Source organism: Labeo rohita, unplaced genomic scaffold (genome assembly GCF_022985175.1).
Source record: "Labeo rohita strain BAU-BD-2019 unplaced genomic scaffold, IGBB_LRoh.1.0 scaffold_527, whole genome shotgun sequence".
NCBI lineage: Eukaryota > Metazoa > Chordata > Actinopteri > Cypriniformes > Cyprinidae > Labeo > Labeo rohita.
In genome coordinates, this window is record NW_026129449.1 from 26,514 (window position 1) to 49,377 (window position 22,864).

General features: G+C 39.9%; 1 protein-coding gene across 2 annotated transcripts in view; it reads left to right on the forward strand.

Moving 5' to 3' along the window:
- The window catches only part of LOC127161019 (gastrula zinc finger protein XlCGF8.2DB), a 29,986-nt gene extending 22,246 nt beyond the window's left edge, over positions 1-7,740 (forward strand). Inside the window, exons 1-2 of one of the 2 annotated variants that reach the window (XM_051103668.1) lie at positions 2,263-2,366; positions 6,006-7,740. In XM_051103668.1, coding sequence (XP_050959625.1) covers positions 6,011-6,841 — 831 coding nt within the window. In that variant the 5' untranslated portion in view covers positions 2,263-2,366; positions 6,006-6,010 and the 3' untranslated portion in view covers positions 6,842-7,740. Of the gene's footprint in view, positions 1-2,262; positions 2,367-6,005 lie in introns of those variants that run through there. The other variant, XM_051103667.1, reaches the window with a different exon arrangement.
- Positions 7,741-22,864: the final 15,124 nt, after the last annotated feature.

Consider the following 22,864-nt stretch of genomic DNA (forward strand, 5'->3'; position numbering starts at 1 on the left):
TGGCTACTGTTGTAAAATGTTGAGAGATTCAATTAAAAAATAAATAAATAACTAAAATTAAGTAAAAATAAAATCGACTGCATGTGACGTCACTTCCGGAAGTGCAGTTGTCTGAGAGTGCAGGTGTCTGAGAGTGCAAGTGCAGATGTCTGCAGCCAGACCCTATTGGAATCATCACAGACCACAAAATGTATTGGACCCATTTGAATTCTACACACAATGCTATATGTTATAGCATTATTCGATGAGATTGTGGCCTTAATCCACAGTCTCATACAGGCACATATACTAGATCATCACCTCATTGACTCAAACCATGTCAATATGTACCATTTCTCATCTTTCCAGCTGTATTCCTGAGATATGGTTCTCTAATAATTTTCAGTTTAAATAGTTCTAACACTGATGTAACGGTGGCACTTCCTGAAAAATTCATAAATTGTGACACGGAAACAGTCTGACACAAGTAGAGTCGACACATGACTCTAACCATTAGGCCATGACTGCACCAAAAGTCGTGCTATGTGGGAATCGAACCAGCGACTTTCAGGTCAAGAGTTAATTTCTCGTCTTGCTGCGCCACTCAATCCACAACCATGTAAAGGACCTTGGCCATGTAAAGAGTGGGAAGAAAAAAGGAAAAATAAAAAACTTCACAGCAAAGAGGTATATATGTCCAAAACATAAAACTAATACACTTAAAGTGGTCATTGGATGCCCTTTTTCCACAAGTTAATATGATTCTTTAGGGTCTTAATGAAAAAAAAAAAAAAAAGAATTTCATTCTGGTCGAGGCTGCTTTAAATGCAAATGAGCTCTGCTTGCCCCACCCCTCTCTTCTCTCTGTGATGTGATGAGCCTGGTTACTTTAGCCGCGTTTAGCCGCTAAACTTGCTAACTAGCACATTATTAGGAAAGACGATTGCAAAATTAATAAAAAAAAACCCTTATACTCACTTCTGCTGTAAGTCAAGCTGGATCACAAATGATTTGCACGAACATAGACGGATATATGTAGATCAGGAGGTGCATTTCCTTCACAAACAAATGTAATGCACTGCATCTTCAGCGGCTCAGATGTCGGAAGACAACCACTATGTGCATTATTACATCCAGCAACACAACACCTTAGTCGCTCAATTGGAGATATTCTTGTCTAACTTACATCCCTGCTCCGGCATTGAAACAAAGAGGGCAGACTGTTACAACTGATCTAAGGTAAGACGCTCATGTCAATCAATTATCGTGGGAGCGGCCTCTGTCGGTGTGACGCCACAACGACAGGCATCTGAGAATAGCTCAATTTGACAAAGGAGATATTATTTTTACAGATTAATTAAAAACCACTGCATGGATTTTTATCATTATAGGGTAGATTTGTGCATACACTGCCAACACACATTAATGTTCAAACAACATGTAAGAGTGAACTTAGCATCCAATGACCCCTTTAAGGTTAAAGAATATGTGTGAGTATTTGTATTAGTACATGTGTGCATTTGGGTATGTGTATGCATTTGAATGTGTTTGTGAGCAGTTGTGTATTTGTGTGTGTGTGTGTGTGTGTGATTGTGGGCAGAGCAACCGTGGAATCACTGACCAGGTTTGAGCAGATCGCGGGGTTACTGATGAGTGCTTTGGGAAAGTCGAGGCATCTAATTGACAAGAATCCATTTGTATCAGCTGTGCCAACATGTTTAGACCAGAGTCGGTTTGGGTGAAGCTTGTACATGAAGGTACACAATGCCATTTTTCCCAACTTACTAGAGAATGTCCAGAAGCAATAGGTTAGAAACACGTCATACGTCACTTGTCAATCCACGCGTCATGCCGTCAGCTCCCTTTTCTGCAGGTGATTTGCCTCAAGAATTCTCCTAGGGGCATCATTCTCACTCTTTTTATTCACTGTTTTTTATTCATTATTAGAACACGCCTCTTTTATGACATTAATCAAAAAGAAAGTAAATTCGAGTACTTTGTTCTTGGCCCTTCCCATCAACTGTGTAATGCAGGCTCTATAGCTTTGTCAGTTGTTGCCTTAAAGTTGCAAAAGTAAACTAAAAAAATCTTTGATGCCAGCCTGTCATTCAAGCCTTTTGTGCAGAACACTGTTAAGACCTCTTTCTTTCACCTTTCAGATTTCAAATCTTTTCAAAATATTGCATGTTTACAACCCATGCTTTTCTGTTGCTGAAAGGCTGATATACTCTTTTGTTTTCTCGCATGTTGACTACTCTAATGCTGTCCTTGTTGGAGTTTCTAAATCTTCCCCTAACAAACTACAATATCTGCAGAATCCCATATGTGGCCAGGGTTGGTGACAATATAACCCCTATTTTGGAGTCTTGGCCCTGGCTTCCTCTCAGGTACCATGTAGATTTCAAAATCCTTATGCTTACATATAAGACTTGCATGGTGTGGCTCCACAGTATTTGGTCAAGTGTCTAACACCAAACTGCAACTTCAGTCCTCTCAGAGTGGTCTTTTAGCTGTTCCTAAAACAAACCTTCATTCTGTTGGTGATAGGGCCTTTTCATCCTATGCTTAAGAAAAAAATTAGGCCAAAACTAAGTTTGTTTTTGTAGAGACTTAAAAAAAAATGTAAATCCTACAAAGAAATTGCAACGAAGCTTGATGTCGGCGACCCTGAGTTATGCAAAAAGCAAAATAGAGAAACATCTGGACAAGTTTTCAAATTTTCAAATAAAAGTAATTACACCAAATGTTCTTGCATCATACTGCTGCTGCTGTTGTTTTTTCTATACGGGAGTTTATATGCAATAAATGAAATGACAAATCAACATAGAATAATAAAACTTTTTTTTTTATCGAAATGAAATCACAACACCACATAAAATAAAAAAAGGTTTAGTACCTGTCACACCTAGATACACATCATGATTGCATCGTTGTTGTGTTTGGGGATATGCACAAGTGGCACGACATATATTTACATTATCTACAGCCCACCTCCAGCACCGCGGGGGGTCGGAATATTCAAAAAGGACCTCCGTCTTTTCAAACTTTTTTTTTTGCCCCCAAACGAAGAATGAAAATGAACTTCGTTTGAAGTATATCGGGGCCTTTACTGTCTGGTGAAGCTTACCTTGACTACAGCACATCATCACAATATATTCCAGTTTTTCTTGTGCAATGGAGCAGTTCTGCATTGTAACTGAACAGGGTGCTTATTTAGACAGTAAGATGATGCACCTCAATTTTTCTGGCAGCATTTTTAATGTGACTCAAACCTGTGTTGCCAGATTGGAAATGTCCAAGTATTGAACCGGAAGCTCTTATTTATTGTATTTGGAAGAAAATTATCGTAAATGAGTCAAACTTACAGAGTACAATTATAATCCAAACCAGTGGTTCTCAAACTTTTTACAGTCGCAGGCATTTAACATCCTTCCGCGTACCCCCTCTCTCTTACACTTGTAGCCTACTACAGTCACAGTATTTTAAAAATGTATTTAAAAAAAAGTATTTTAAAAATGTGCACAAGAAACACATACACCTTTGTAAAATAATTTATTTCTTTAACGAGATGGGTGTGCTTGAAATTACTTTTGTGAAGCCAAATGAAATATATTTCTCATTTATGCCTCTTTGATGGTCTTTTTGCGAATTGCTGGTGATGGTGAGATGGCGTTTTGGCTTTGGATGCATCGCTGACAGTATCGGTGTCAACCGTATCATGCGGTACACTCATGCTCGCTACTGAAGGACCTGGGGTACTGCTGTCAAAGGGTTGTAGATCAGCCGAGCAGCTGGGAGTAGAACTTCTCTCTGTGGCTGCAGGCCAAATTCTTTGTAGCCACTTGTCCATTTTAATCTTCCGCTTTATTAGCCTACTACATGCGGTACTTCAGGTTGTGCACTTACGCATGACACTTGAGTGGATGCATTTTTTGACTGCAAAATATGAGGTAACTTAATTGGATGTCATGGATTTGACCTTTTATGGCACTACCTTTTTTGTGCACTAGAGGGGACACACGCTTATATATTTTATCTGTGAGAAACACGCTGTTATTTAAGAATGTGATATAATTAACAGTATATTTAAATATTTTGTTCACGTATTCCCTCTGTCCCTTCGCGTTTCCCAGTTTGACAACCACTTATCTACACCAACAACTTTTTGACACAACCTGCAAATTACCACAATACATGAATAACTAGGCATACCTTAGTGGGAAGGTCCAAACACCTTCTGAGTCACTGCCATCAGAGGCCTGCATGTTGCCAGATGTTGAGGGGATTCTTTTGCGATACAGATTTGATGCCGCCAAGGACTGCAACGTAGTGCTTGTCGGCTTAAATGCGGGGCACAGTAGACTTAGGATCCACAGCTAGATCAACGAGCATGCTGAAATGATCATATATTATGGGATTTTTTTTCATTATTGATCGTGCATCGCACAGAGGTCAAGATTATCGTACAAATATGATAAATATATTTCTGGCAACACTAATTCAAACATGAATGCATTGACATTTAAACAATACAAATATTTCAAACATGGAAACTGTAGAAGTTACACAAAATTTCAGAATTTAAAAAAATGTATCACAAAGAAAAAAATGTCACATATCTTGCTCCACCCTTGGAAGCAAACAGGACAAAGCCTTTTTAACTGAATTGCTGCTGTTTGTGAAATGCGGTATACAAATTAACTTCATGTGTCATACCTTTATTAATGTAAGGCTGAAAGTTCACAGTGCTGTTTTCAACCGAAAAGCAGTTAAAGAATGGCATAGTTCATTTGTTTTAAAATATCCGACTTCAGTATAATTAAACTGACTCCACAGAAGTTGTGGTATTAGTCAAACTCTTATTGTTTAAAGGTAAAAGTCTTTCTTAGAAGAGGATAACTTAGTATTTAAAATGAATTATGATATGAACGTGATAATGTGTAAAATAGTGAACTGGAGCCTCTTTGATTTACCAAGCATAAGATAGACAAAAGTCTAAAGGTGTTTAGTTTTAACCTCCTACTACAGTGATTAACGAGTGGATGAAAGTTATATTTAGCTTTTCTTCTTTATATCAATAATACACTGCTAACAGCAGTTTCATCAGGCTGCAAAAAATATTACACTAAGTCTCATCAGTATAACAGTGAAATCTAATGATAATGTCCTTCAGGGAGAGCATATACAAGCAGAAAAGCAGAGGACGTAACACTGAACCCTTTGACACTCAGTACTTTGTTTAAAAAACTATATAAATACATGAATACAACATGAATACAAAAGTCTCAAGCCATCCAAGAAAATGTTGTGGTCTGTGTTGTGGAAAGATCTAGTTGCACTAGAAACTAAAAACTAAACATATGTAAGAGGACACTATTTCTCTAATAACTTAACATAAATGGCAAGTTTGAGTTCAGCCTCTAATTAACCAGTTATCTTGGGCCAAGCTATGGCTTTTATGACAGGGGGTTTAACATCGGCCAGCTGAAAAGTATTTGGGACATGTCCTACAGAAAGCAGACAATATTGAGAAGAGATTCTGTGATTATAGAAAACACCAATTCAGTAGTATACAGTAGTCAACGTTTGAAGTGGATCAAAACTTTTCATCAAAGTTGTCCTAAAACTAAAACAATACCTGTTCGTGTCTTAGGACAACTTCGATGAACTTCTTTGATCCACTTCAAATGTTGACTACTGTAGTGGGTATGGAATCTAGCACAGGGGTTTTCAAACCTGTCCTGGAGGCATCCCTGCCCGGCACATGTTGTATGTTGCCCCTATTAGACAAACCCAAATAGGTTCTTGCAGTCTCTACTAATAAGCTGATGATTTGAATCAGATCTGTTAGATGAGGGAGACATGCATAATGTGCAGGGCAGGGGTGCCTCCCTGACAGGTTTGAAAACCTCTGCTCTAGCATACACGCTGCTGGTTTTAATGCTTACATGTCTAAATGTTTTGATATCTGTTCCCGTTGTAAAATTAAACTGGGGTTAACTTGTATTTGTCTCTATTCACATTAGACCTGATGACACTGAAAGAAGAGAGCCAAGAGCGAGAAATGGAAGAGCATGATCAGAATGAAGAACATCATGGTTTAATAAATGGGGAAAAATCTTTTAGTTGCTCACAGACTGAAAAGACATCATTAGAAGAGAAAAAAAAAGCACAAAAGACAGGAGATTATGTTACGTGCCAACAGGATGGAATACGTTCCACTCAAAAAGGAAACCTTAAACGGCAAAATAGAATTCACACTGGAGAGAGCCCTTTTACCTGTCAACAGTGTGGAAAGTGTTTCAGTCAACATGGAAACCTTAAAGTCCACATGAGAATTCACACTGGAGAGAACCCTTTCACCTGCCAACAGTGTGGCAAAAGTTTCAGACGAAAAGAAAACCTTGAAGTACACATGAGAATTCACACTGGAGAGAACCCTTTCACCTGCCAGGAGTGTGGAATAAGTTTTAACAGAAAAGGAATCCTTGACAGGCACATGAGAATTCACACCAGAGAGAAGCCTTACATATGCCAACAGTGTGGAATAAGTTTCACTCAAAAAGGAAGCCTTACACGTCACCTGAGAATTCACACTGGAGAGTGCCCTTTCACCTGCCAGCAATGCGGAATAAGTTTTATTCGAAAAGGAAGCCTTATACGGCACATGAGAACACATACCGGAGAGAAGCCTTACACATGTCCTCAGTGTGGAAGGAGTTTTCCACATAAACCAACACTTAATGCCCACATGAGAATTCACACTGGAGAAAAGCCATTCGTATGTGGCCAGTGTGGAAAGAATTTCAGATTCAGTGTAACACTTAATCAGCACCTGAAGATTCACTCAAGAGACAACTGATTTATGTCATTGGTGTGGACTGATTTTCACAGACAAATACTTTAAGAGGCATGTAATAACTTTTTATGTGTGACCACTTTAGAAAGACTTGCACAAAGCAAACCTTGACATAAGAATAATATAAGAATTCAGAGTGAAGAGATGCCTTTCACCTGCCCTTTTTTGGGTATGTGTACAGTGCACATACATTTTGAATTTCTTCACACTAGTTTTCACAAGGTGGCAACACTGGCCTGGGGTGGTCTTTTACGGTCTGAAAAGAAACAAGAAGACAGAACAAGAACAATTTGATATCAGAATTAAGTTTATTCACCAAGTGTGTGCAAACACACAAGGATTTTTATTTTTTTTTCGGAGCTCTTGGTACATGCATACCTATTATGAGAACAGAAAGAACATTTTAAAAAGACAAAAACAAAACAATTGTATAAGTGTGGAACAGATTTATGTACAGATTTGTGCATTATTAGCTGTATATGCGGCTGTATAAATGTGTATGTATTTGCGAGAGAAGCAATTATTAGAAATGGAGAAATGAATTACATAAAACAGGTAGGCCCTAATCAATTCTGTGTTAGCTGTTTAAGAGTTAGAGTGACTGATGAAGCAATGCTGTCATCAAAGGCTTTGAATGAGTATACGGCAGAAATGAATAAAACATTTTTTTAACTCTTAAGTTGTAGTCTATTTTAATTAGTGTAATTTCAAACAGAGCTATTCCAGCACTTTTCTGATTCTTAATTTCTGTGCATTTGATCCTGACACAATAAATAAATAAGTGACATCACGTTGATGGAATATATATATATATATATATATATATATATAGCTCAGAATGTAAGTCTGAATATAAAATTAAGAGTCTTGATATATAAATGTAAATTTATTGAAGTGTAAATATATAGAACTAAATCAGAATATATATTTATAAGTCAGAATAAATCTACAAATGTGTGCATAATGTCACACAGAATATATGAATTTAAATCAGAATATATAGTTGTAAGTCTGAATATATATATAAGCAAATCAGAATATATATTTACAAATCTGAATATTTAAATGAAACTCATATATAGTTGTGTATATAGATGTAACTCAGAATATATAAATTTAAATCAGAATATATAGTTGCAAGTCTGAATACAAAAAAAATCTTGATATAAAATTGTAAATCATAAATATATAAAAGTAAATCAGAATATGTAGTTATAAGTATGAATATATAAGTGTAAATTGCAATGTGTAGATGCAAGTCTAAATATATAAATGTACATTATGAATGTATAGTTGTGTTCAAAAGGCTTCTTGAACCTTCTTCCTGTGACCAATCAACATCGGCAACGTCACCATCATGTGCATCACTCGCAGTTGGGAAATGGACCAGGTGCGCTGAGCTGACATGCCGAATGCGAACTCTTTCCTCGAGTAATCTGCTTTATCTCATGTTTGTCTGCAACATCTCATTCTTACTGGTGTAATATAGTTGTGCGTGCATAGAAAGTAAGTGTATTTGTTGTTCTTTATTTAAATCTGCCGATTGTTTCATGCCGCGAGTGAGACTCATTTAGTGCTATTGCGCCATATGTATGTGCGTGTTTACGGCATTATATAGTGGATTTTTCACCTTTAAGCTTGCTTTCATGTTCATCATAGCTGATGCAAGTAATTTCAAGTGTTTATTGTGAGATATGTTATTGTTTTATCGAGTTATTTCGTGACTAATAACTCGCTGTTTACCATATCTTAAACCCGTGCCTCAGTCACGTCTAGTGTAGAATAGCGCCTTCTTGTGGGTTGTCCTAGAATAACTGCTTTAATTATTTGCACAGACGTGTTAAATTGCCTTAATTTGTACTTTAATTTATAATCCAAAGGATTGTTATTGCATGATAATCGTTTGTACATGTTATTTAATAATTTACTCATGTAAGATTATTCTTGTATTCTGTTCTAGAACCACAGTTTTACCATCAGTAAATGCTTTACTGAGATTCTGGAGTCTGGGGTGAATTCATCAAGTTAGATGTCATTGTACAGTTCTGACCGACTGTCTGCAGGGGTTCGAATCTACACGAATCAGTATTAAAATTTGAAACCTCAATTACAAGTGGTCCTTCGAGCCGGAGCTCGAATTACTGCAGAGAAATGACAGCCCGTCCAGAGCCAGAGCCTCCAGTTGTACGCCCCAGACGACATGTAAAGCCGCTTGCATACCTAGCAGACTTCGAAGTACAAAGGCCTGGATCTGAAAGGAGATCCCAGCAACCTGCATGTTCCAGTGATGATGAAGCTAAGGCTGAAGATCTTCCACTGTCTTCAGAGTATGAGTCTCGTGAATGGCGAGATACAAGGGGAGACTTACAGAGGGAGAATGATGAGCTTCGCAGCTGCATTCGACAGCTGCCAGAGATTTTAAGCGCGTTGCAAGGTCTTAAAGCAGAGAATGCCATCATGAAACGAGAGATCCAGCAGTTAGCTACCACCGTGGCCACCCCATGCAAATCAGTGCCTCCCGTACCAGCTCCTCAATTCCATGAGCCAGAAACATGCCATAGCCAGCCAGTGCCCACCACACAAAGCAGAGACTTCCACCAGTACCCTTCTGTGCAGATCAGGCAGATAACAGAGCAGGTGAGGGACTGCACCATTTCATCAATACCTGATGGTCAGCCTGAAGCTACGCCAAGGTATCGTACCCCTGCTCAGAGAGGCAGTACTCCTTCTCATGCTCCGCCTCATCCATATGCTGAACCCATCCACTCAGATGAGAAGGTGTCCAGAGAAAATTATTATCCATACTGGGGTGTCAAAGTGTCCCATTCTACACAACGATCTGAGGACGTTCCCAGAGCTGCAGCGCCATGCTACCAGGAGAGGGCGTACAGAGGACCTAAGCCTTCGATACCCTCCTTGACAACACCAGATCCAAGAGAGTTTTCAAGATTGCGCATGGCATTAGAGAACCTCCTCCCTGTCGACGCCACTGAACGTTTCAAGTATCAGATACTTACAGATCATCTACAGCTAGAGGAGGCACTGCTAGTTGCAGATTCCTATTGCAATTCAACACACCCTTATACAGACACTATGCAAGCTCTCATTAAGATGTATGGGCAACCGCACAAGCTGGTCCTGCAGAACATTGCTGAAGTTATGGATGGTCCAAACATCAGAACTGGAGATGTGAAGGCTTTTAAGGTGTTTGCACTACGTGTGCGGTCCCTAGTGAGCATGCTGGAACAGCTGGGACCTGAAGGAACTGTTGAACTGGACTGTGGGTCGCATGTGTCCCAACTTCAGAGTAAACTCCCTCATGAGCTGAGAACTAGTTTCAAGAGATACATCCACCCACTGAGGGTAACCATACCAACTCTTCTTGATTTCTCTAACTGGCTGGAGTACGAGCTCCAAGTACAAGATGATGGCTCCAGGATGACAGGTCTCCCATCAGAACCCAGCAGTAGGAGAAGGCAGGACCGCCGTGACCCAAGGGCTTTAAGAAAACCAACCTCCATCTTGCTAGGCACAGAGAAACCCATCACTGGGTGTGAAATCCAAGCACCCGCTCCAGATTTAACATTTAAATCTGCCAGATTCAAAGGGAGACTGCGTGCATATTGTCCCTACTGTGACAATTCCAATCATTTCTTGAATGGGTGTGCTAATTTCAAAGAGCTCACAAAGGAACAGAAGGAATGTTGGATCCGTAAGAACAATCGATGCTGGTGCTGCGGACGGAATCATCATGCCTCAAAATGCAACCTGAAATCCCCGTGTAAGATGTGCCATAGGAAGCACCTCCTTATACTGCATGATGTAAATGAACGGACTGTAGCTGACGACACCGAAACAGACTCTAGGGAGAACTCCTGTCTGGTTAACACCACCAAGGACATCCTGTATGTGGATCGCCCAGTCTACAGCCGAAAGGTTCTCCTAAAGGTGAGCAAAGTCATCATCACCAACGGAGACAAATCTATTGAGGCATATGCTCTGTTGGACGATGGGTCGGAGAGGACCATACTGCTTCACACAGCAGCACAGCAGTTAAATCTGAAGGGGCAGCCTGAGGACCTTATACTGTGGACGGTGAGGCAGGACCAACAGGTTCTTCATGGGGCAGCAGTCTCATTCACTGTGTCTCCTGTCGCTAACCGACACACGCCTTCACGGCCGAAAGGCTTGGTCTCGCTGAGCAAACTCACCCCGTTGCATCCCTCCAGAAGATGTACAAACATTTAGCTGGATTGCCCTTGCAGCAAATGGAAAGAGTACAGCCTGTACTGCTAATTGGCTCCTTGTTACCCCAATTGAGCCTGTTTGCCTAAGCCCTCCAGGTGGACCTGCTGCAGTTTCGAACTCGATTAGGCTGGACTATACAAGGCCCTACACACAAGATCAAGCATGGGCTCAGCACTCACCAATGCCTCTTTACTGCCATATCTCCCAATGCTGATCTGTTTGCCCATGTGGAAAAGCTATGGCAGATGGATGTAATTCCGTACCGCAGTGAGAAATTAGTGACGCGGTCTAAACTTGATCAAGAGGCCATCAACCTCTTACAAGAGAAAACGGTGAGAGTTAATGTGGAAGGTGTCATGCATTATGCGACACCGCTCCTTCGCATACAACACATGCCAATTTTGCACATGCCAAAAGAAGCTATTCTGCCACAGCTAAGAAGCATTGAGCGAACCCTGATCAGGCCTGTGCTTACAAAATTGAGATTGAAAGACTCAAAAATGCTGGCTATGTGGAGAAACTGCAACCATGCGAAGCAGAGAGATCACAGGAATCATGGTACATCCCTCACCATATGGTCACACACAACGGCAAGAATCGGGTCGTTTACAACTGCTCATTCCAGTATGAGGGCCAAAACTTGAACGAGCTGCTTCTACCAGGTCCCACCTTAAGTCCCACCCTGTTGGCAGTATTACTGCGCTTCCGTGAACATTCCACAGCCTTAAGCAGTGACATTCGTTTCATCAGGTGAGGTTGCTCCCTGATGACAAACCTTTACTTGCAGTCCCTGTTGTGCCACGTTCGCTCTGCAAAAGCATGTGCTGGACCACAATCAACCAGGAGATCAGGTGAGAGAGGTGATTGAAAAGTCCTTCTATGTTGACAATTGTCTTCACAGTCTCACCTCCAAAGATGCCACCAAAGATCTGGTTGATCAACTCTGTGCCCTGCTGAATAAGGGAGGCTTTGAATTGCGACAGTGGGCCAGCAATTGCCCAGCAGTGATTGCTCACCTTCCCTCTGATAAAAGATCGAACAGCTGTGAGCTCTGGCTTAGTCAGGGACTGCAAGATACCCATGAATCTACTCTTGGACTCCTCTGGCATTGTCAGTCGGACACTTTGCACTACAAGCACAGGGTAGTGAATTGCACTAAAGTAACCATGCGCAGCATTTATCGTGTTCTGGCCAGTCAATACGATCCCCTCGGCTATATTATCCCATACACCACTCGAGCGGAAATACTGGTGCAGCGCCTATGGGATAAAAAGCGTGACTGGGATGACCCACAACCGCCAGGAGAACTGCTCAGCTTATGGAGTTCATGGGAGAACGAACTGAGTGATCTGGAAAAGATATCACTGCCAAGATGCTATTCCAGTCCATACATGGATCTTCCAACTAGCAAACGTGATGTACATATATTCTGTGATGCATCGGAGCAGGCCTATGGCTCCATGGCCTATCTGCGGACCGAAAATGCAGAAGGCCAAGTAGAAGTTGCATTTCTAGCGGCCAGATCACGGGTTGCCCCTCGCAAGCAGCAGTCTATACCTCGCCTTGAACTATGCGCAGCTCTGAGTGGTGACCAGCTCTCCAAGGTCCTTGTCACAGAACTTACAATCCCCATTGGTTCCTTAACTCTCTAGTCAGATTCTATGACTGTGCTTACCTGGCTGTTGTCGAGTTCTTGTCGTTACAAAGTGTTCGTGGGAACTCGGGTGGCAGAGATACAAGAACTCACAGCATCTGCAACCTGGCGTTACATACGATCTGAGGACAATCCTGCAGACAGCATCACAAGAGGTAAACGCCTGTGTGACCGAGTAAAAGGAAGCCAGTGGAATCAGGGTCCTTCATTCCTCAAACTGCCACCAGCAAATTGGCCCGAGCAACCTTCCTTGCCTGCTGAAGAACAGAGTAATGAGTTAAGGCAGTCTGTATTTTGTGGATTGACTACAGTTAAACCCTTGCCAAATCCACAGCAGTATGACACACTGGCTGAGTTCATAAAGGCATGCAGTCAGCAGCTTCACGGGGCGGCGAACGTTGCATGTGCCAACAAACAGAAAGAGGTAGAACAAACAGTGCTTCATCAAATGCAGACCGAGTCCTTCCCTACCGAGATGCTCTAACTGAAGTCTGGGAAACCAGTATCCGGGGCGAGCAGGCTGGCTTCTCTCTCTCCTGAATTTGACCCTACCAGTGGTCTCATTCGTGTGGGTGGGCGTTTAAGACGCTGCAGCGATGCAGAATTGGATTCTATTCATCCCATCGTCCTTGCCCCTCAACATCCTGTGACCAAACTCATTATCAAGGATTATGATGAGAAGCTGCACCACCCTGGACCAGAACGCGTGTTCGCGGAACTAAGATGTTAATTTAATGATTCTATGGCATGACATATGGCATATGTAGAAACGTATGTAAGGTAAAAAAAAGTTTAACTATTGCACTGAAAAAATTATTCATTGAATTTACCCTTTTTAAGGCAAGTGGTTGCAAACTATTTATTTTAGCTACATTTAAATAAAAAAGTTGAAAGTCAGTCAATCAAATTTGTTTATTCAAAAGCTTAAATAAATTGATTGCAACCACTTACCTTAAACTTAAAGGAAAACTTTATTTTAAGGTGTCCTTGATACAGGGTAAATAACTAGTTAAGTACTTAGTAGTAGCCATTGTACTTACATGGAACAAAATGTACTTACCATGTAACTAAGTTATGGAACAGCCTGTAATTAGAGTTTGTAATTGGGTAGATGTAATAGGCAGCTACTGTTACACATATGTAACAGACGAGCCTGTTACAAAGCTAGCTACTTATGTAAACTTAGTTTGATTTAACCCACCAGTACACAGCTTAAATACATGTAATACCTTTCGTGAGCTACTTAAAATAGTGTATCAAGATTGTACTTAAGTGTACTTGTGCGTATTCTTTTTAGACACTTACATTGTTTTTGCTCTGTTCATGAAATAAATACACCCAGGGTTTCTGCAGGTCCTTAAAGAGGCTGAAACGTACCTGTATCAAAATTAAGGCCACAAAAATTCTTAAATGGTACATGTCTTATTTATGATTTCAAGAGTTCTTAAATTTAGGGATGGAAAGACAAGAATTGCTAAATGGCTTAATGTGACAATTCAACTTCAAAAGGCCATGATTTTATTCAATAAACATGAGTTTCAAAGTCAGGTTTTGCAATGCTTTGTGTATTACTGTTACTGGGGAAACCGCTATATTTCTGTCGACCCAAATCATGAATCTGTTAATTATGCTTTATAGTGATTCTACAGATTAATATATGTTACCATAGACATTGCACTACACCATTTAAAAAGCATTGATTTTATTGGTGTATGTCTTAAAAAAGGCCTTAAAAAGTCTTACATTTGAGCTCTAAAATCCTGCAAATACCCTGGCTATGCAATCGTGCTTAAGTGTTGCACAGTTTTAGACGTGAATATGACCTATGTATAAGTCTAAGAAAAATGTGTTTAAATGTCTTAAGTTTGAGAAATATAAAATGACCATAATACTGAAATTTGTGTCAATAACAAAAAATACCCATAACACGCAAGAAACCAGCCATGCAGAGGGTGCAGTAAATGCAGGTAATTTTATGTTTGCACTTCTTTAATTACAGTATATTACTATCGACTTTACGCCATAGCAGTTCATCTGGCAAGACCTTCATGCCAATATCTATATATATATATATATATATATATATATATATATATATTTTTTTTTTTTTTTTTTTTTTGAATACCGCACATTAGGGTTGGGCCAATAGACAATGCCATCCTCCATCACCGATGGCTGATAGACATCACAATGTTGAATCAGCATTGTGATCCCCCCCTTCCTCACGCAATCCGCCACATCCCAATACTGTGTTTGGAAATTGCGCGCTATTTAATTAAAATGCCCCAACCCTCCTTTTCTAGCGCCGTTGTTATCGTCAATCGTGATATTTCACAGTAGACATCGTCCGATGCCAATTTGGTAGACATTGCCCAACCCTACCACACTTATGCTAGAATAGCACCAAGCAAATAATTGAAAGTCAAAATACCATTTTTTTCCTGTCTTTTTTTTCAGGTCTCCAGCAACTCATCGAGCAATCTGAGCAGCGGTGCTGCTCGCAATAGAAAGAATGCAAACAGACATTGCGAATATTCGAAAGATTGCCTAGTTCAGGCTATTCAGCAGAATCGTCCTGGTCCAGCATCGTTCACAACACCACCACAGGAGACCATTGAGGGACCCTGCGAAACACTGGAGGAGCTACAGGCGTTAATGTTAAAACTGGAGGGCACAGAGGAAAAAAAAAGGATGGTATGTTAAAGGGTTACTCCACTCCAAAATGAATATTTTGTCATTAGTCTCTTACCTCCATGTCATTCCAAACCCGTAAAAGCTTCGTACATCTTCAGAACACAGTTTAAGATATTTTTGATCCATTCTGACAGCTCTCTGGCCCTCCCATAGACAGTAAGGTAATTAACATGATCAACGTCCAGATACGTAGCAAGGAGATTGGTAAAATATTCCATGTGACATAAGGAGTTCAACCATAATTTTACAAAGTTACTAGAATACTTTTTGTACACAAAGAAAACAAAAATAAGGACTTTTTTCAACAATTTGTCTCCTCCGCATCGCAATTTCACAGTGTATCCTTTTTTTCTGTCAGCAGCTGCACAAGGATACGTTTTCTACGTTTATTTATCCACAGAACACAGAACAGTGTACGCTCTTCAAAATGGCGCTAGGGTGATGCGGAGGAGACAAATTGTTGAATAATAAAATAATGTAATATTTTACCAGTCTCCTTGCTACATTTCTGGTGGTTTTAATTACATTACTGTCTATGGGAGGGCCAGAGAGCTGTCAGAATGCATGAAAAATATTTTAATTTGTGTTCTGAAGACAAACAAATCTTTTACGGGTTTGGAACAATATGGGGGTATGTGATTAATGATAACATTTTCATTTTGGGGTGTAATGACCCTTTAGTATGCATGCATTTAGTATGACATCATCTTTTAAAAACCCACTGTGCTTTTTAAGATATTTTTTTGAATTGCAACACTAACACTTACTTTTTAATATTTATCTTCATATGTTGCATAGACCCAGTTTTTGAGCTTGTTGGGAGGCAGCACCATTGGGGATGCTGTGAGAAGAATCCTCAGAAAAGTTGCTACCAATGAGGCCTGGTCAAATTACAGCCTGAAAGGCTGAAAAGGAAAGCTGCCCTTCATGGGGACATCCCTCCACCATATTGTTTTTAATAAGCTTTTCACAGTCTCTCTCTTCCTCTTACTTATTCATGCAACTGTATTAAAGACAAATGATGAATCATGTCTGCTAGGGGTGTAGTGAAACACAAATTTGTATTGAACCACTGAACCATTGGTACATATTACAAACCAAAAGATTTGCTGGACTAACCCTATTACATTTGGAAAATAAAAGCTTAAAATGTGTGAAATATAATGTTCTCAGTGCAACTGTGCTCAACAAGGCATCCCAAACGACGTAACAGGCAACGTGAGGTCTGCCACTCCCACCCTCAAAGAAAAACGCACTACTCCAGTAGAGTTGTGACTGTAAGGTCATTTGTTAGAGTTTTCCGTCTTTTCCTCACTTTTAAATAGCTGGTAAATTCCTGTGCGCAGATTACCTTCACTTTCGAATTAGCAGTGATTTGACGTCAACTGATTCAAACTCACTTATAATAAACATAGAATGTTTAATTTATTAACAAAACAAATATAAATACACCATTCTATAGGCCTAATATAAAATTACAAATAAGTTTACAATAAATCAAGTTTAAATGCACTGAAAACCAGCAAACATGGTGGAACCAAATAAATAAGAAACACATTTTAAAAAAAGCTTCCTAGACCACAAACAACAAAAGTCAACAGGCATTCCAAAGTCTAAAATATTTTTAAAGCAGGCGCTTTTGTATATCATTTCAGAACTAAATCTTTCATCAGCTTGTTGTCTTTCTCACCTTATTCGTCAGTTCGACCCACTCTCCTCACGTGATAAATGATATCTGACTCCTGCTGCTGGTCTGAGATGCAACTGTTGTTTGGCACACTGCATTGTTCAGAGTACAAAAAAATATCATACTTTATGATGTTAGTTTTAATAAATAAATAATTTTAAAAAGTAAAAATCAAGGATATTTTTCTGCCATTTCTTTCTTTTTGCTGTTCAAAAACGTACCAAACTGTGACACCGCATTGCAAACCATAAATTTCATGAACCACTATACCCCTAATATCTGCACACATACACTGCTGCAGTGTTTAGCTTTTTTAAAACATACTTTATTCACCATTTTACATGGATAATCATTTTAGATTTAATATAGTGTTGTCCTTTACATTGCATAGACTTATAGAGATTTTCACATTTATTGCTGTATCTTCTTTTCTAGGTGCATGTGCCAAACAATTTCCAAAAATCACTGAAAAGGAAATTGATGCATGTATATATGGAGGAAATTGATGCATGTATATGCATCATGTATGATGCATGTATACATATATATATATATATATATATATATATATTTTTTTTTTTTTTTTTTTTTTTTTCATATTTTCTTTAGAACAGTGGTTCTCAATAACCACTCAATATAAATTAATGTTAAAATACAATGCACTGGTTTCACACAGACAAGAATTTAGGTTAAGCCACACTGGGAAAAAAAAAAAAAAATACTTTTATGGAAAATAACTGATTTTTTTTTCAGATTGTTTTCTTTTATTTTGAATTGCAGTAAAAATTGTAAAATTATATGTAAATTAACTACTTGACTGTTATTTTAGGTATTGAAATACAGTAAGTCAATTTAATTATTATGCAAGTTTTTTAGCACAGTGCAGTGTTAATGGTCAAACTGTGTATTTACAATGTTAAAGTGGCTGACAACAAAAAGTATTTTTACAGAGCTGTAGCTAGCTAGTTAGGCCTACTACACTACAGTATTTTAATGCTGGTTGTTATGGTGGTATTTGCAGAGACAAATATTTTCTGAAGTGGTACTTGAGATAAAAAGTTTGAGAACCACTGCTCTAGAATAACAGAATTATCTATATTTCTGCATAAACCTACATAAAACATCATTAGATTTTCATGGTCCTGAAGGTAGACAAAGAGAATACAACCAAGGAGACAAAATATGTACTTTCTCATTATTTATTGAGAAAAATAATCCAGTATTACATATATGGCAATAGTATGTGAATCTTTGCTTTCAGTGTCTGATGTGACCCTCTTTTGCAGCAATAACTGCAGCTAACGCTTTCTTTTAACTTCTGATCAGTGCTGCACAACAACTTTTAGCCCATTCCTAATATAGAACGTTCAACTCTGTGATGTTGGTGGGTTTCCTCCTATGAACTGCTCACTTCAGGTCCTTTTACAGCATTTCCATTGGGCAGACACTGATGCCTGTTAGTCATTCCATTGATTAGAAACACCTCTGAACAGATGGACTCTAATTTCACCGTCATATTAACTGCTAATCCTAGAGATTCACATACTTTTGCCACTCACAGATGTAATGTTGGATAAATTCCCGGAATAAATAAATGAGAAAGTATATATTTTCATCTTATTTGTTTGATTGGATTCACTTTGTCAACTTTCAGTACTATTTTGTTTTACTTATCCAGAAATATTGAAAATTCTAAAGGGGTTACAGACTTTCAAGCACCACTGTATACACCTGAAAGTAATTAAAAGCAAAAAAAAAAAAAAGTGAAGTGATTTGTAAATATTGTTATTTATGCTTTGTTTCAGGCAGCAGGGGAACAGCTTGGGACATCTCTTGAAGATAGAGACAGTGACTGATACATGCGCGCACACACACACACATATGCACACACACACTGTATATAGTATGTTAACATAGTATAATTAACATAAATATCTTTGTTGTTACAGTATGCCAATGTTTTGATAAATGCTTTGTAAGTTTTAATGGCAATAAAGCCAGTTTGAATTAAACTGATTTGATTGAGCTCTCTCTGCCCCCTCTCTCCCCTTATGCCTGATTAGGTTCTGCAGACAAAGTACCAGTGTGAAAGAAGTGCTGCAGTAACATTGTAGATTGAGCCCCTAAAGTTTCCTGTAATGTTACTAAAGGTTCTGAAAACATTCAGTAAATGTGATGGAAGGACCTAAATAGAACCAGAAAATAACATTATAGGTTGGTATCCTGAAGGTTTTGAAAATGTTGTGGGAATGTAGCGTAGAGACCTATAGGGAATATCCTATAGTAGTGGTCCCCTAAAAGTCCCGAGAACATCCTGAATGTTCTGTAAAGGTCCCCCAAATAACGTCGCCTGACACTTTAAAGAACTCCACATCATGTCCTTCTCAAAACATTCTGGGAACGTTACTAGGCAACGTCCTTGACACCAGTGTGCACGTTTTGAGAACGGTCTGGGAACATCAAATTTCCTAATAAATTATGGTCTCCTAAATGTTCTGAAAACATCCTGAATGTTCTGTAAAGGTCCCACAAATAACGTCCCCAACCCTTTAAAGAACATCATGACCTTCTTACAACGTTCTGGGAATGTTACTAGGCAACATCCTTAACACCAGTGGGGATGTTCTGAGAACGTTGTGGGAACGTCAGCTTTCCAAGTAAAATATGGTCACTTAAACGTTCCAAGAACGTCCTGAATGTTGTGAAGGTCCCATAAATAACGTCCCCCAACCCTTTAAAGAACTCCACATCATGACCTTCTTAGAACGTTCTGGGAACGTTACTAGGCAACATCCTTAACACCAGTGGGGATGTTCTGAGAACGTTGTGGGAACATCAAATTTTCAAGTAAAATATGGTCCTCTAAACGTTCCAAGAACGTCCTGAATGTTGTGAAGGTCCCTTAAATAACGTCTCCCAACCCTTTAAAGAACTCCACATCATGACCTTCTTAGAACATTCTGGGAACGTTACTAGGCAACATCCTTAACACCAGTGGGGATGTTCTGAAAACGCTGTGGGAACGTCAACTTTTCAAGTAAAATATGGTCCTCTAAACATTCCAAGAACGTCCTGAATGTTGTGAAGGTCCCTTAAATAACGTCCCCCAACCCTTTAAAGAACTCCACATCATGACCTTCTTAGAACGTTCTGGGAACGTTACTACGCAACGTCCTTAATACCAGTGGGGACGTTCTGAGAACGTTGTGGGGACGTCAAATTTCCTAATAAAGTATGGTCCCCTAAATGTTCTGAGAACATCCTGAATGTTCTGTGAAGGTTCCCCAAATAACGTCCCCCAACCCTTTAAAGAACTCCACATCGTGACCTTCTCAGAACGTTCTGAGAACGTTACTAGGCAATGTCCTTAACACCAGCGGGGACGTTCTGAGAACATTCTGGGAACGTAAAATTTCTAGCGGGGTTCCGTGCTTTGGCTAATTTTACTGGGACTTGCATAGCCTAAAAATAGTACAGGGAGGTTTGTACATTTTATTATTTCTACCCATCCTCTATTCCACAAGCACACGTACATATACACTACAGTCCAGATGCGCTTTCGCTTCTCCCAACCGCATGAAATCATCTATTAACGGTGGAATAAACCAGATAAAACATAATCTACTGCAAAACAGAACACTAAAAGCATACTAAAAACACTTCCTGAAATTAAAGACTTTGAAATAACACAAAGAAAACATCTCGGTTACGTATGGTAACCCATGTTCCCTGATGGAGGGAACAGAGACATTGTGTCGAGTGTACGACACTAGGGGTCACTCTTGGGAGCCCAAACACCTCTGAAAACATTAGGGCACATAGGGCAGCACGGGATTTCCAGGCACGAACTGTTGATGGAGAGGGCTTGAAGGTCTCCCACTCTTTTGACAGAAGTGAGCGCAGTTAGGAGGGTGCCATTTGAGGTCATAAATCTGCCTAGTGGAGAGGACTCTAGCCTGTAAAAGGGTGTTTACCACTGCAGGGGGAAGGTCTCTGAAGTCCTCCTGGTTGCGTCCAGGGACCATAGGTGGAGGTTCCAGAAATCTGGACGTGGGTTGTGACATGCGAAAGGAGCATACACCGCCCTGGTGGTTGATGTACGCCACAGACGCTGTGTTGTCTGTTTGGATCAACAAATGCTTGCCCTGAATCAAGGGTCGTAACCTCTTCAGGGCCAACTGTCAACAACTCCAGGCAGTTGATATGCCAAAGCAGCCGAGGGCCTGTCCAGACCCCCGAGGCTGCATGCCCATTGCACACGGCGCCCCAGTCTGTCTTGGAAGCATCTGCTGTGACAACAATGCATCTGGACACTTGTTCCAAGGGCACCACCGTCCATAGGAATGAAATGTCTTCCCAGGGGCTGAAGGTTTTGCAACACGAGGGTGATGTTCACATAGTATGTGTCCTGACGCCATGCCCATCTCAGGACTCAGATATGAAGCCAGTGTTGCAGCTGTCTCATTTGCATCAGGCCCAGCGGCGTGACCATGGCTAAGGATGCCATGTGCCCCAGAAGACTCTGAAAGTATTTTTTTAGGGGGCCGCTGTTTTGAGTCTGAGTGCTTTCATGCACCTCAGCACTGACTGTGCACTATCTGGGGAAAGACGTGCAGTCATATTTACAGAGTCCAGTTCTACACAGAGAAAATAGATACTCTGCGTTGGGAAGAGTTTGCTCTTTTTGACCTGAAGTCCCAAACGAGCCAGATGGTTGAGAACCACATCCCTGTGAGCGCAAACCAAATCTCGCGAATGAGCTAGGATCAGCCAGTCATCAAGATAAAGAATCAATAATCAAGATAGTTAAAAAAATGTGAATGCCCACTTCCCTGAGAGGGGCAAGGGCAGCCTCCATGACCTTCGTAAAGACGCGGGGCAACAGGGACAGGCCGAAGGAGAGAACCTTGTACTGATAAGCTCGACCTTCGAAGGCAAACCGCAGGAACGGCCTGTGTCTTGGAAGGATCGAGACATGAAAGTATGCGTCCTTCAGGTCTATTGCCACAAACCAATCTTGAACCCTGACACAAGTGAGAATGTGTTTGAGGATTAACATTTTGAACGGGAGCTTGTGAAGGGCCCGATTCAAAACTCTCAAATCTAGGATTGGTTTGAGCCCACCCTTCTTGGGTACAACAAAGTAGGGAATGTAAAACCCCTTCCCATATTGAGATTTTTATTAAATTAGACCTACAGTTTTTTTTTTTCCTTCAAGTTTACATCATGCTTGAATGAATTAACTTGAAATAAAGAGGAAACACACACACAGACAGACATATATTTTTATTTTTTAATTGTTTTTGATAAAACTGACAGAATTTGAAAGCTGAGCTGTCAAAATAAGATAAAAAAAAAATCTGAGATGGAGACCTTGGTTGAGTTGACATGGAATGATCTAACAAACTAATTTCTCTGTTTCTGTTTTTCCTCCAGGTTTGGTTGGTAAAGGAGATGGAGTGAAGTCAGTATCAGTTAAGGAGGGAGATTCTGTCACTTTACAAGCTGATACTGAAATTAACACAGATTACCTGATCCTGTGGAGGTTTGGATATGCAGGAATCCTCCTGGCTAAAACTGATGTAGAGACTAATGAGACCTCATTATATGATACTGGTGAGAGGTTCAGACATCGACTGCAGCTGGATCATCAGACTGGATCTCTGACCCATCAAAAACACGAGAACCACTGACTCTGGACTTTATGAACTACAGATTAGAGGCAGTGAGAACTCACACAAGA